The sequence below is a fragment of the Aquarana catesbeiana genome, linkage group LG07, assembly GCF_042186555.1.
Source record: "Aquarana catesbeiana isolate 2022-GZ linkage group LG07, ASM4218655v1, whole genome shotgun sequence".
Taxonomy (NCBI): domain Eukaryota; kingdom Metazoa; phylum Chordata; class Amphibia; order Anura; family Ranidae; genus Aquarana; species Aquarana catesbeiana.
In genome coordinates, this window is record NC_133330.1 from 150438855 (window position 1) to 150454055 (window position 15201).

Consider the following 15201-nt stretch of genomic DNA (forward strand, 5'->3'; position numbering starts at 1 on the left):
ACGACACAGTCATAGACATCTCCCCCCCCCATTACACCAGTCATAGACATCTTCCCCCCCCATTACACCAGTCATAGACATCTCCCCCCCCCATTACACCAGTCATAGACACATCTCCCCCCCCCCCATTACACCAGTCATAGACACATCTCCCCCCCCCATTACACCAGTCATAGACATCTCCCCCCCCCCATTACACCAGTCATAGACATCTCCCCCCCCCCCATTACACCAGTCATAGACATCTCCCCCCCCCCATTACAACCAGTCATAGACATCTCCCCCCCCCCCATTACACCAGTCATAGACATCTCCCCCCCCCCATTACACCAGTCATAGGACATCTCCCCCCCCCCATTACACCAGTCATAGACATCTCCCCCCATTACACCAGTCATAGACATCTCCCCCCATTACACCAGTCATAGACATCTCCCCCCATTACACCAGTCATAGACATCTCCCCCCATTACACCAGTCATAGACATCCCCCCCCCTTACACCAGTCATAGACATCCCCCCCCCCTTACACCAGTCATAGACATCCCCCCCCCTTACACAGTCATAGACATCCCCCCCCCCTTACACCAGTCATAGACATCCCCCCCCCCCCCTTACACCAGTCATAGACATCCCCCCCCTTACACCAGTCATAGACATCCCCCCCCCTTACACCAGTCATAGACATCCCCCCCCCTTACACCAGTCATAGACATCCCCCCCCCCTTACACCAGTCATAGACATCCCCCCCCCCCCTTACACCAGTCATAGACATCCCCCCCCCCTTACACCAGTCATAGACATCCCCCCCCCCTTACACCAGTCATAGACATCCCCCCCCCTTACACCAGTCATAGACATCCCCCCCCTTACACCAGTCATAGACATCCCCCCCATTACACCAGTCATAGACACATCTCTATCCCCCCCATTACACATTACACCAGTCATAGACACATCTCCCCCCCCCCCATTACACCAGTCATAGACACATGTCTCCCCCCCCCCATTACACCAGTCATAGACACATGTCTCCCCCCCCCCCATTACACCAGTCATACACATCTCCCCCCCCCCATCCATTACACCAGTCATAGACACATCTCCCCCCCCCCATCCATTACACCAGTCATAGACACATCTCCCCCCCCCCATCCATTACACCAGTCATAGACACATCTCCCCCCCCCCATCCATTACACCAGTCATAGACACATCTCCCCCCCCCCCATCCATTACACCAGTCATAGACACATCTCCCCCCCCCCATCCATTACACCAGTCATAGACACATCTCCCCCCCCCCATCCATTACACCAGTCATAGACACATCTCCCCCCCCCCATCCATTACACCAGTCATAGACACATCTCCCCCCCCCATCCATTACACCAGTCATAGACACATCTCCCCCCCCCCCATCCATTACACCAGTCATAGACACATCCCCCCCCCCATCCATTACACCAGTCATAGACACATCCCCCCCCCCATCCATTACACCAGTCATAGACACATCTCCCCCCCCCATCCATTACACCAGTCATAGACACATCTCCCCCCCCCATCCATTACACCAGTCATAGACACATCTCCCCCCCCCCATCCATTACACCAGTCATAGACACATCTCCCCCCCCCCCATCCATTACACCAGTCATAGACACATCTCCCCCCCCCCATCCATTACACCAGTCATAGACACATCTCCCCCCCCCCCATCCATTACACCAGTCATAGACACATCTCCCCCCCCCCCCCATCCATTACACCAGTCATAGACACATCTCCCCCCCCCCCCCCCATCCATTACACCAGTCATAGACACATCTCCCCCCCCCCCCATCCATTACACCAGTCATAGACACATCTCCCCCCCCATTACACCAGTCATAGACACATCTCCCCCCCCCATTACACCAGTCATAGACACATCTCCCCCCCCCCCCCATTACACCAGTCATAGACACATCTCCCCCCCCCCCATTACACCAGTCATAGACACATCTCCCCCCCCCCCCCCCCCCATTACACCAGTCATAGACAAATCTCCCCCATTACACCAGTCATAGACATATCACATGTAAACTGGTGCAGAGTTTGTTCTCCCCTCCATTACTGTAACCTTCCCCCAATAGTACACAATACATGCCCAACACAGAGCAATCTATCTCTGAATACACTGCAATGGAATGTGAGTGCACCCCCCTTCTTCCAACAACACAATGACAGCCCCCCAATTACACAGCCAACACCCCTCACCTGGCAGCTTCAGAGCCCTGGACAGCACCGTAGCCATACTAGACCCTGGGATGTATGGTGATGTCACAGTCACGTGACTGAGCGAGGGAGGCGGGGCTAGTGCAGAGTGAGTCACGTGGTAGTAGTGATCCCGATATGGGATGTTATCTCTCTTCACGGTGCACCTGCTGGACACACACTCACTGATGGGGGAGGATTAACCTCTTCATGACCAGCAGTTCACTAAATGCTCGGAATAGTTAACCCTTTGATGATCACCTGTTCATGACCAGTCACTCGCAGCAGCTCCCAGGTGCCTGCTGCGTGTGGACTCACCGTGCCGTGAGGTGTGATGGTCAGGTGTATTGAGGAGGTGTTATGTGTGAGGGTGAGGTGGTGTGATGAGGGTGGGAGGTGTGATGATGAGGGTGAGGAGGTGTGATGTGTGAGGGTGAGGTGGTGTGACGATGAGGGTGAGGTGGTGTGATGATGAGGGTGAGGAGGTGTGATGATGAGGGTGAGGAGGTGTGATGATGAGGGTGAGGTGGTGTAATGATGAGGGTGAGGAGGTGTGATGATGAGGGTGAGGAGGTGTGATGATGAGGGTGAGGTGGTGTGATGATGAGGGTGAGGAGGTGTGATGATGAGGGTGAGGAGGTGTGATGATGAGGGTGAGGAGGTGTGATGATGAGGGTGAGGTGGTGTGATGATGAGGGTGAGGTCAGGTGTGATGATGAGGGTGAGGAGGTGTGATGATGAGGGTGAGGTGGTGTGATGATGAGGGTGAGGAGGTGTCATGATGAGGGTGAAGTGTGATGATGAGGGTGAAGTGTGATGATAAGGGTGAGGTGGTGTGATGATGAGGGTGAGGAGGTGTGATGATGAGGGTGAGGTGGTGTGATGATGAGAGGGTGAGGAGTTGTGATGATGAGGGTGAGGAGGTGTGATGATGAGGGTGAGATGGTGTGATGATGAGGGTGAGGTGGTGTGATGATGAGGGTGAGGTGGTGTGATGATGAGGGTGAGGAGGTGTGATGATGAGGGTGAGGTGGTGTGATGATGAGGGTGAGGTGGTGTGATGATGAGGGTGAGGAGGTGTGATGATGAGGGTGAAGTGTGATAACGAGGGTGAAGTGTGATGATAAGGGTGAGGTGGTGTGATGATGAGGGTGAGAAGGTGTGATGATGAGGGTGAAGTGTGATGATGAGGGTGAAGTGTGATGATAAGGATGAGGTGTGATGGTGAGTGTGAGGTGTAATGGCAAGGTGTGATGATGAGGGTGAAATGATGATGAGGGTGAGGTGTGATGATGATGATGAGGTGTGATGATGAGGGTGAGGCGGCGTTCACTGCTTATGTGTAAGATGCATCAATGTGGCTGTTCTCACACTCAGCTGTTCAGAAGGTTACACAATGCCCATGTGTATTATACATCTCATATATTGTGACACTATTCTTGACCACTGGGCACTTAAATTGGATGTAAACCCGATTTTTTTTTTTATATATATATATCATACTGTATAGTATAAGATTTGCTATCATTTGAGCCCAGTCTTGCCACACAGAGTTAATCCATCTCTGAGCAATCCCCTTTTATTGTTCAATGAGACAATTCTTGACAAAGTGAGAAAAACTTTATCAAATCCTCCCCCTTGCTGTGAGTGACAGGTGATTTACATCTCGTGCCCTAGCCTAAGATTTGGCATGCTGAAGTCATGTGGTTACTTTCCTGTCTTTTCACTGGATGTTAGAGATCATAGCAGAAGTTCAGTGTAAGAAATACACAGAGAAAATGCATATTGACAAGGGGAGTGTAGAAGTGGGCGGGGAGTCTAACATCACGACTCCACCCACCGAGCTCCAGATAACAGACCCACCCACAGAATATGCAGTTTTTCGGGTCTAATAACAGACAGAGGGGAGACATTTGACAGGTAAAGATACCTGCAGGAGGCATGTATATCCTTATAGATAACCCCTATGGCAGTAGTTTAGAAAGGATGACATTGGTTTTACATCCACTTTAAACCCCCTTAATAACCAGACCAATTTTCAGCTTTCAGTGCTCTCACATTTTGAATGACAATTACTCAGTCATGCAACACTGTACCCATATTAAATTTTTGTCCTTTTTTTCCACACAAATAGAGCTTTCTTTTGGTGGTATTTAATCACCACTGGGTTCTTTATTTCTTGCACTATAAAAGAAAAAAGACAGAAAAATCGGTAAAAAAATGAATTTTTCTTTGTTTCTGTTATAAAATTTTGCAAAGTAGTAATTTTTCTTCATATATTTTGGCCAAAATTTATACCGCTACATATCTTTAGTAAAAATAACCCAAATCGGTGGATATTATTTGGTATTTGTGAAAGTTATAGAGTCCAAAAGCTATGGCGCCAATATCTGAAAATTGATCACACCTGAAGTACTGACGGCCTGTCTAATTTTTTGAGACCCTAACATGCCAGAAAAGTACAAATACCCCCCAAATGACCACTTTTTGGAAAAGAAGACATTCCAAAGTATTTAGAAAGATGCATGGTGAGTTTTTTAAAGTTGTCATTTTTTCCCACAATTCTTTGCAAAAATCAAGTTTTTTTTTTTTCTTTTTTTTTTTTCACAAAATTGCCATATTAGCAGGTTATTTCTCACACACCGCATATGCATACCACAAATTACACCCCAAAACACATTCTGCTATTACTCCAGAGTATGGCGATACCACATGTGTGAGACTTTTACACAGCGTGGCCACATACAGAGGCCCAACATGCAGGGAGCACCTTCAGGCTTTCTGGAGCACCCAGGCCAATTCTGACATTTCTCTCCTACATGTAAAAATGATCATTTATTTGCTAGAAAATTATATATAACCCCAAAACATTATATATGTTATTTTAGCAAAGACCCTAGAGAATACAATGGCGGTTGTTGCAACTTTTTATCTTGCACGGTATTTGCGCAGCAATTTTTCGAACGCTTTTTTTGGGAAAAAAAAAACAGTTTTGTGCTTTAAAAAAAACAAAACAGTAAAGTTAGCCCAATGTTTTTCCATAATGTGAAAGATGAAGTTACGCCGAGTAAATAGATATCCAACATGTCACCTTTCAAAATTGCACACGCTTGTGGAATGACGCCAAACTTCGCTACTTAAAAATCCCCATAGGCGACGCTTTAAAATTTTTTACTGGTTACATGTTTTGAGTTACAGAGGAGATCTAGGGCCAAAATTATTACTCTCGCTCTACCGATCGCAGCGATACCTCACATGTGTGGTTTGAACACCGTTTTCATATGTGGGCGGGACTTACATATGCGTTCGCTTCTGCATGCGATCACACGGGGACAGAGGCGCTTTAAAAATTTTTGTTTTTTATTGTTTATTTTAGTTTGATGCTTTTTTCCCAAAAAAAATTTTTTTGATCACTTTTTTTCCTATTACAAGGAATGTAAACATCCCTTGTAATAGGAATATGGCATGACAGGTCCTCTTTACAGTGAGATGTGGGGTCACTAAGACCCCACATCTCACCTCTAGGCTGGGAAGCCTGAAATAAAAAAAAAAAAAAAGATCCTGGCTTCGATCGTAGCAGTGAGTCAGTAGAAGCACTGGAGGGCGGCGGGAGGGGGGACGTCCCCTCTCGCCTCCCGTAAGAATGATCAAGCAGTGGAACAACCGCTATGATCATTCTTATGGTGTAGGGAATCGCTGGCTGAAAAAGCTGATATCTTAATGATGCCTGTAGCTGCACCCATTATTCAGATATCCCCGCACAAAGTCAAGGACGTCTAATGACGGCCGGTGGGCGGGAAGTGGTTAAAACGCTTTTTTTTTTTTAACACAAAATTGGTCCATTTATACAATATTTCTAACACATAGCATGTACATACCAAAAATGACACCCCAAAATAGATTCTCTTACTCCTCCTGAGTACACTGATACCACATGTGTGAAACTTCCACAGCCTGGCCACATACAGAGGCCGAGTACAGCCGAGTATGGCTGAGCATGGCTGGGTATGGCTGAGTATGGCAGGGTATTGCAGGGTATCGCCGCGTATGACTGGGTATGGCAGAGTATGACTGGGTATTGCAGAGTATGGCTGGGTATGGCAGAGTATTGCGGGCTATTGCAGAGTATTGCGGGGTATTGCAGAGTATTGCGGGGTATTGCAGAGTATGGCGGGGTATTGCAGAGTATGGCAGGGTATGGCTGAATATCACCGAGTATTGCAGAGTATGGCTGGGTATGGCAGAGTATTGCGGGGTAATGCAGAGTATGGCAGGGTATTGCCGAGTATGGCTGAGTATCACCGAGTATTGCAGGGTATGGCAGAGTATTGTGGGGTAATGCAGAGTATTGCAGGGTATTGCAGAGTATTGCAGGGTATTGTGGGGTATTGCAGAGTATTGTGGGTTATTGCAGAGTATTGCGGGGTATTGCAGAGTTATGCACAGTATTGTGGGGTATTGCAGAGTATTGCATAGTATTGTGGGATATTGCAGAGTATTGCACAGTATTGTGGGGTATTGCAGAGTATTGCACAGTATTGTGGGGTATTGCACAGCATTGCGGAGTAGTGCAGGGTATTGCACAGCATTGCAGAGTAGTGCAGGGTATTGCAGAGCAATGAGGGATGGCTGAGAATGGATGGATGGCAGTTGTCACTGAGCAGCGCTGTGGGCACTACAGATCCAGCCCACAGCGCTGCTGCCATCTGATCTCTCCCCCTCTCCCCTCACAGTGTACCGATCGGTACAGAGAGGGGAGGAGAGGAACCGGCGTCATGAGATAACGCCGTTTTTTTTACATTGACGGAGTGATCACATGGTAAACGGCCGCAATGCGCCGGGTCCACGGATGCTCTCGGGTGTGCGCCCTAGGGGGCGCGCGAGTGAGCAGAATTCTGGGAGGACGTCACTGTACGCCCTCCCAGAGTTAAGCAACCGCCCTGTAGCCTTCATTTGGCTATGGGCCAGTTGTTAAGTGGTTAAAAGACAACATTGTACCCTTAGAAGCTTTAAACTATGATGTGATATGATGGCAGATACTGAGTCAGTTTATTCTTAATTATGACATGTTATTCAAAACTGGACAAAAATTCAGGTCATTCCAGTTTACTACAAGATAGCAAAGCAGTAGGGGAGGGTCGGTCGGTGTGACACTTTAATGCTCCAAGCCATTCTCCTTTCCTCGTACAACTGGTCCAGCAATTTGTATCTGTCTGCCAGGCCTCAATGTTCCCTTTAGTCACAATTGTCAGCATTCCTGGTGTAATTGGAGGGAAGGGTCAGTATGTTAAGCACTACGTCCTCAATAATTATTTTGGAGAAAAGCAAGGACACTGAAGAACAAACAGGCTAAAATGTATTTTACAAACTTTATTTGTCAGTTAACATGTATGCAAAATGAAATAAAAGATTGGACCTAAATACAAACCCCACCTAGGCTTCATGTACACAGGATGTTTAGAAACCTCTCCTGAACCATGGAACCTGACAGCTAGTGACCAACGGTTAAAAACGTCCGTTGTGCTGCGTTTGCGTTTAGAAGCGTTTTTTTACATTGTGAATGGTCATAAATGTATCACCATTGAAAACGCTTATATATGAAATGCAGCTAAATGAGAGTTACCACCTTTTAGACACGTTTGCACGCTGTTACAAGCATTTGGCGTTTCAAATGCCAGTAAACTTCAGTCCTGAATGCAATTTTTTGCTTTAAAAAAAATGCCACCAAAATCAAACTGCCTCTAAGGCTGCATTCACACCTGAGCTATTATCTGCTTGAAGCTTGAAGCTCAAAAATGCTGGAGGTGAAAAAAATCAATGATTCTCCACTCCATGGCAATTCCCACGTGGCTTTATTTGGAGTCATTCCTCCAGATGAAGCCACGTGAGAGGTGGTGAAACTAGTAGAGGTGGAGCTTGGCAGTGGACTACTACTACTGTCATGTCATTTTTAATGCTTTTAAAATTTCATTAAATGTAAGTTCAATGCTAGCTGGGGTGGAGTGGTTTCATTTTTAACCCCTTGGATACTGCACTATAGGAGGCACTTTCTCTCGTTTTTTTTCATGTGTTGCTGAACTTACTGGTAGTCGTGGATTTAAAGTTTGAAGCAGCACAGTGGAAGGAGTACCTACCTTTTGATTCTCTGACGATCCCTGGGAGGGAATGTTTGCACAGGGTGCAAGGCATGTTTGAGCATTGCATGAGGTGGTGGGAGCATTCCGTTCATGGAGGTTGTCTGAAGATATCACACAAGCATGGTTGCCAACATTGAAAAAAAATTTTTAGGGACACTTTTTTGGCTGTAGGCGAAGTCTTGTTTTAATTGGGGGCGGGGCATGCATTCGTGTGCGTGACAGAGGGGAAAAGTAAAAATGTGGCGCGCTCCGCATGCCGCTGCGGCCTATGGGCGTAGTTTACGTGAAATAGTGGGCGTGTCTTAAATGGGCGTGGCTCAAAGGGGGTGTGGTTAGAGTCTGAGATGAATGAGGGATGGAGAGGGAAAGTGGGGAGAGGGATGGAGGGACAGCAGCCCCAGATCCTACACAACAATGGAAATATGTGTATTCTACAAAGTTTAACAATCAGCAGATAAAGATACTCCAAACACCTGGTGTTAGCACTTCAATCATCCCGGAACCGTGGTTGTTATGGTGTCAGGATGGTTGAAGTGCATTATTTCTATTATTACATTGTAATATAAAATTAAATCATTCAACTCACCATAATGCTGAATCAGTGGGATCCCTGAGTGTGTCACCTGCCACGTCGCCTGCCACCAGCCATCCGTCCTTGCGTCAGATGTCCCAGCAGAGTCCGTCCTTGCATCAGGAGCCCCCAGCAGAGTCCGTCCTTGCATCAGGTGCCCCAAGCGGAGCCCCCCTTACATCAGGTGTCCCCAGCGGAGCCCCCCCTTACATCAGATGCACCCAGTGGAGCTCCCCCTCACACCAGGAGTCCCCAGCGGAGCCCCCCCTCACACCAGGAGTCCCCAGCGAAACCCCCCTCACACCAGGAGTCCCCAGCGGAGCCCCCCCTCACACCAAGAGTCCCCAGCGGAACCCCCCCTCATACCAGAAGTCCCCAGCGGAGCCCCCCTCACATCAGGAGTCCCCAGCGGAGCCCCACTCACATCAGGAGTCTCCAGCGGAGCCCCTCCTCGCATCAGGAGTCCCCTGCGGACCCCCCTCACATCAGGAGTCCCCAGCGGAGCCCCTCTCACATCAGGAGTCCCCAGCGGAGCCATCCCTCACATCAGGAGTCCCCAGCGGAGCCCCCCTCACATCAGGAGTCCCCAGTGGAGTCCCCCTCACACCAGGAGTCCCCAGCGGAGCCCCCCCTTACATCAGATGTTCCCAGCGGAGCCCCCTCTCACACCAGGAGTCCCCAGCGGAGCCCCCCCTCACACCAGGAGTCCCCAGCGGAGCCCCCCTCACACCAGGAGTCTCCAGCAGAGCCCCCCCTCACACCAGGAGTCCCCAGCAGAGCCCCCCTCACACCAGGAGTCCCCAGCGGAGCCCCCCCTCACACCAGGAGTCCCCATTAGAGCCCCCCTCACATCAGGAGTCCCCAGCGAAGCCCCCCTCACATCAGGAGTCCCCAGCGGAGCCCCCCTCACATCAGGTGTCCCCAGCGGAGCCCCTCCTCACATCAGGAGTCCCCAGCGGAGCCCCCCTTCACATCAGGAGTCCCCAGCAGAGCCCCCCTCACATCAGGAGTCCCCAACAGAGCCACCCCTCACATCAGGAGTCCCCAGCGGAGCCCCCCTCACATCAGGAGTCCCCAGCGGAGCCCCCCTCACATCAGGAGTCCCCAGCGGAGCCCCACTCACATCAGGTGTCCCCAGCGGAGCCCACCTCACATCAGGAGTCCCCAGCAGAGCCCCCCCTCACATCAGGAGTTCCTAGCGGAGCCCCCCCTCACATCAGGAGTCCCCAGCGGAGCCCCCCTCACATCAGGAGTCCCCAGCGGAGCCCCCTTCACATCAGGTGTCCCCAGCGGAGCCCCCCTCACATCAGGTGTCCCCAGCGGAGCCCCCCCTCACATCAGGTGTCCCCAGCGAAGCCCTCCCTCACATCAGGTGTCCACAGCGGAGCCCTCCCTCACATCAGGTGTCCACAGCGGAGCCCCCCCTCACATTAGGTGTCCCCAGTGGAGCCCCCCCTCACATCAGGAGTCCCCAGCGGAGCCCCACTCACATCAGGTGTCCCCAGCGGAGCCCACCTCACATCAGGAGTCCCCAGCAGAGCCCCCCTCACATCAGGGGTTGCTAGCGGAGCCCCCCCTCACATCAGGAGTCCCCAGCGGAGCCCCCCTCACATCAGGAGTCCCCAGCGGAGCCCCCTTCACATCAGGTGTCCCCAGCGGAGCCCCCCCTCACATCAGGTGTCCCCAGCGAAGCCCTCCCTCACATCAGGTGTCCACAGCGGAGCCCCCCCTCACATCAGGTGTCCCCAGCGGAGCCCTCCCTCACATCAGGTGTCCACAGCGGAGCCCCCCCTCACATTAGGTGTCCCCAGTGGAGCCCCCCCTCACATCAGGAGTCCCCAGTGGAGCCCCCCTCACATCAGGAGTCCTCAGCGGAGCCCCCCTCACATCAGGTGTCCCCAGCGGAGCCCCCCTCACATCAGGTGTCCCTAGCGGAGCCCCCCTCACATCAGGAGTCCCCAGCGGAGCCCCCCTCACACCAGGAGTCCCCAGCGGAGCCCCCCTCACACCAGGAGTCCCCAGCGGAGCCCCCCTCACACCAGAAGTCCCCAGCGGAGCCCCCCCTCACATCAGGAGCCCCCCTCACATCAGGAGTCCCCAGCGGAGCCCCCCTCACATCAGGTGTCCCCAGCGGAGCCCCCCCTCACATCAGATGTCCCCAGCGGAGCCCCCTCTCACATCAGGTGTCCCCAGCGGAGCCCTCCCTCACATCAAGTGTCCACAGCGGAGCCCCCCCTCACATCAGGTGTCCCCAGTGGAGCCCCCCTTACATCAGGAGTCCCCAGTGGAGCCCCCCTCACATCAGGAGTCCTCAGCGGAGCCCCCCCTCACATCAGGTGTCCCCAGCGGAGCCCCCCTCACATCAGGTGTCCCCAGCGGAGCCCCCCTCACATCAGGAGTCCCCAGCGGAGCCCCCCCCTCATACCAGAAGTCCCCAGCGGAGCCCCCCTCACATCAGGAGTCCCCAGCGGAGCCCCACTCACATCAGGAGTCTCCAGCGGAGCCCCTCCTCACATCAGGAGTCCCCTGCGGACCCCCCTCACATCAGGAGTCTCCAGCGGAGCCCCTCTCACATCAGGAGTCCCCAGCGGAGCCATCCCTCACATCAGGAGTCCCCAGCGGAGCCCCCCTCACATCAGGAGTCCCCAGTGGAGTCCCCCTCACACCAGGAGTCCCCAGCGGAGCCCCCCCTTACATCAGATGTTCCCAGCGGAGCCCCCTCTCACACCAGGAGTCCCCAGCGGAGCCCCCCCTCACACCAGGATTCCCCAGCGGAGCCCCCCCTCACACCAGGAGTCTCCAGCAGAGCCCCCCTCACACCAGGAGTCCCCAGCAGAGCCCCCCTCACTCCAGGAGTCCCCAGCAGAGCCCCCCTCACACCAGGAGTCCCCATTGGAGCCCCCCTCACATCAGGAGTCCCCAGCGAAGCCCCCCTCACATCAGGAGTCCCCAGCGGAGCCCCCCTCACATCAGGTGTCCCCAGCGGAGCCCCTCCTCACATCAGGAGTCCCCAGCGGAGCCCCCCTTCACATCAGGAGTCCCCAGCAGAGCCCCCCTCACATCAGGAGTCCCCAGCAGAGCCCCCTTCACATCAGGTGTCCCCAGCGGAGCCCCCCTCACATCAGGTGTCCCCAGCAGAGCCCCCCCTCACATCAGGTGTCCCCAGCGAAGCCCTCCCTCACATCAGGTGTCCACAGCGGAGCCCCCCTCACATCAGGTGTCCCCAGCGGAGCCCTCCCTCACATCAGGTGTCCACAGCGGAGCCCCCCCTCACATCAGGTGTCCCCAGTGGAGCCCCCCCTCACATCAGGAGTCCCCAGTGGAGCCCCCCTCACATCAGGAGTCCTCAGCGGAGCCCCCCTCACATCAGGTGTCCCCAGCGGAGCCCCTCTCACATGAGGTGTCCCCAGCGGAGCCCCCCCTCACATCAGGAGTCCCCAGCGGAGCCCCCCCTCACACCAGGAGTCTCCAGCAGAGCCCCCCTCACACCAGGAGTCCCCAGCAGAGCCCCCCTCACTCCAGGAGTCCCCAGCAGAGCCCCCCTCACACCAGGAGTCCCCATTGGAGCCCCCCTCACATCAGGAGTCCCCAGCGAAGCCCCCCTCACATCAGGAGTCCCCAGCGGAGCCCCCCTCACATCAGGTGTCCCCAGCGGAGCCCCTCCTCACATCAGGAGTCCCCAGCGGAGCCCCCCTTCACATCAGGAGTCCCCAGCAGAGCCCCCCTCACATCAGGAGTCCCCAGCAGAGCCCCCTTCACATCAGGTGTCCCCAGCGGAGCCCCCCTCACATCAGGTGTCCCCAGCGGAGCCCCCCCTCACATCAGGTGTCCCCAGCGAAGCCCTCCCTCACATCAGGTGTCCACAGCGGAGCCCCCCTCACATCAGGTGTCCCCAGCGGAGCCCTCCCTCACATCAGGTGTCCACAGCGGAGCCCCCCCTCACATCAGGTGTCCCCAGTGGAGCCCCCCCTCACATCAGGAGTCCCCAGTGGAGCCCCCCTCACATCAGGAGTCCTCAGCGGAGCCCCCCTCACATCAGGTGTCCCCAGCGGAGCCCCTCTCACATGAGGTGTCCCCAGCGGAGCCCCCCCTCACATCAGGAGTCCCCAGCGGAGCCCCCCTCACACCAGGAGTCCCCAGCGGAGCCCCCCTCACACCAGGAGTCCCCAGCGGAGCCCCCCTCACACCAGAAGTCCCCAGTGGAGCCCCTCTCACATCAGGAGTCCCCAGCGGAGCCCCCCTCACATCAGGAGTCCCCAGCGGAGCCCCCTCTCACATCAGGTGTCCCCAGCAGAGCCCCCCCTCACATCAGGTGTCCCCAGCGGAGCCCCCTCTCACATCAGGTGTCCCCAGCGGAGCCCTCCCTCACATCAAGTGTCCACAGCGGAGCCCCCCTCACATCAGGTGTCCCCAGTGGAGCCCCCCTTACATCAGGAGTCCCCAGTGGAGCCCCCCCTCACATCAGGAGTCCTCAGCGGAGCCCCCCCTCACATCAGGTGTCCCCAGCGGAGCCCCCCTCACATCAGGTGTCCCCAGCGGAGCCCCCCCTCACATCAGGAGTCACCAGCGGAGCCCCCCTCACATCAGGAATCCCCAGCGGAGCCCCCCTCACATCAGGAGTCTCCAGCGGAGCCCCCCTCACATCAGGAGTCTCCAGCGGAGCCCCCCTCACATCAGGTGTCCCCAGTGGAGCCCCCCTCACATCAGGAGTCCCCAGTGGAGCCCCCCCTCACATCAAGTGTCCCCAGTGGAGCCCCCCCTCACATCAGGTCTCCCCAGTGGAGCCCCCCTTACATCAGATTCCCCCAGCGGTGCGCCCCCCCACTTCAGGTGTCCTAGTAGGAGGATACTGTCTCCCTCCACTGGCCGCATGGCTAGAACCCCGCCCCTTTCCATAACAGACTGGCAGTGGGGCGGGGCAAGGTGGAGGGTGGGCGGCGACGCAGGAGCTCCGTCTAGCCCCCCCCAGCCGTCTTCCTGGTCTTCTTAAAAATGGTGATTGTCTCCGCCGGCCACGGACCTCTAGCGGTGGCAGCGAAAATCCGTGAAGAACCGGATTTCTCGGGACATTTACCGGGAAACAACAAAGTCGGGAATGGAGTCTAAATCCCGGGAAATCCGGGACAGTTGGCAACTATGCACAAGCTTGTTTTTTTTTTTTGGGGGGGGGGGGGTTTGTGCAACGTGGATTCATTCATTTTATGTTTTTGGACTTTTTTCATATTATTGCAATATCAGTGTTTATCACCATATTTGTTTATTTCACTTTTACAGCACTGTCACACCTATATTTTTTTTTAATGATTTCTGTGGGAGCACATAAAAAAAGTTAAAAAGTTATCACAATTATATTTTTTTTTTAGTCCTCATGCACACGGACGTTTTTACAGCTGCTTTTTTGAGCTTTTTTTGCAGCTTAAAAAGGCCTGTCTATGTTAGTCTATGGCTTCATGCCCACCTAGGCGTTTTTGAGCTGCAAGTGGCATAGGCGTTTTTAAGCTGTAAAAAAAACCCAGGACCAGTGGGTTCTGAAAGACGTTTTTCAGCTGTAAAAACGCTCTAACGCTGAAAAACGCTCAAAAACGTCATTCACCAACGTTTTTTAACGTTTTTGATCCATTGAAAAAAAAAAAACGCTAAAAACCGCTAACGCGGAAAAACGCTAAAAAACGCTCAAAAACGCTAAAAAACGCTATTGCAAAAACGCTGAAAAAAGCTGAAAAAAGTTTAAAAAAATCACTGCAAAGATACTGGCGTTTTCATAACGTTATTTTAAAAGCCTGTGTGCATGAGGGCTTAAGTTTGACATTTCACACCATATTAGCGCGCAACTACCTCCATTTTTATTTGCACTAGTTATTTACAGAGGCGCTTTGCCGGCGGTATAGCCGCGCTGTCCCATTGATTTCAATGGGCAGGAGCGGTATACACTCCGCTCCTTTACCGCTCCGAAGATGCTGCTAGCAGGACTTTTTTTCCCGTCCTGCTAGCGCACCGCTGCAGTGTGAAAGCCCTGAGGGCTTTCACACTGGAGAGACAGCAGCGGCACTTTCGGGTCGGTTTGCAGGCGCTATTATTAGCGCCTGCAAACCGCTCCAGTGTGAAAGGGCCCTTAGGGTTACAAGTTTGTAAAAAAAAAATGTAGTCTGTTTGTCCTTGTCATGTCCAGCACCTTTAAAAATCCCCTTTCCTCCAATTCATGTCAGCATTTCAAGTGATATAAAACCTATTTT

General features: G+C 53.3%; 1 protein-coding gene across 1 annotated transcript in view; it reads right to left on the bottom strand.

The window, feature by feature from the left end:
• The window catches only part of FAM234B (family with sequence similarity 234 member B), a gene marked incomplete in the record, with an annotated part of 274001 nt that extends 271593 nt beyond the window's left edge, over positions 1 to 2408 (bottom strand). The window contains 1 exon segment of the mRNA XM_073592718.1: positions 2264 to 2408. Coding sequence (XP_073448819.1) covers positions 2264 to 2300 — 37 coding nt within the window.
• Between the last annotated feature and the right edge of the window lie 12793 nt (positions 2409 to 15201).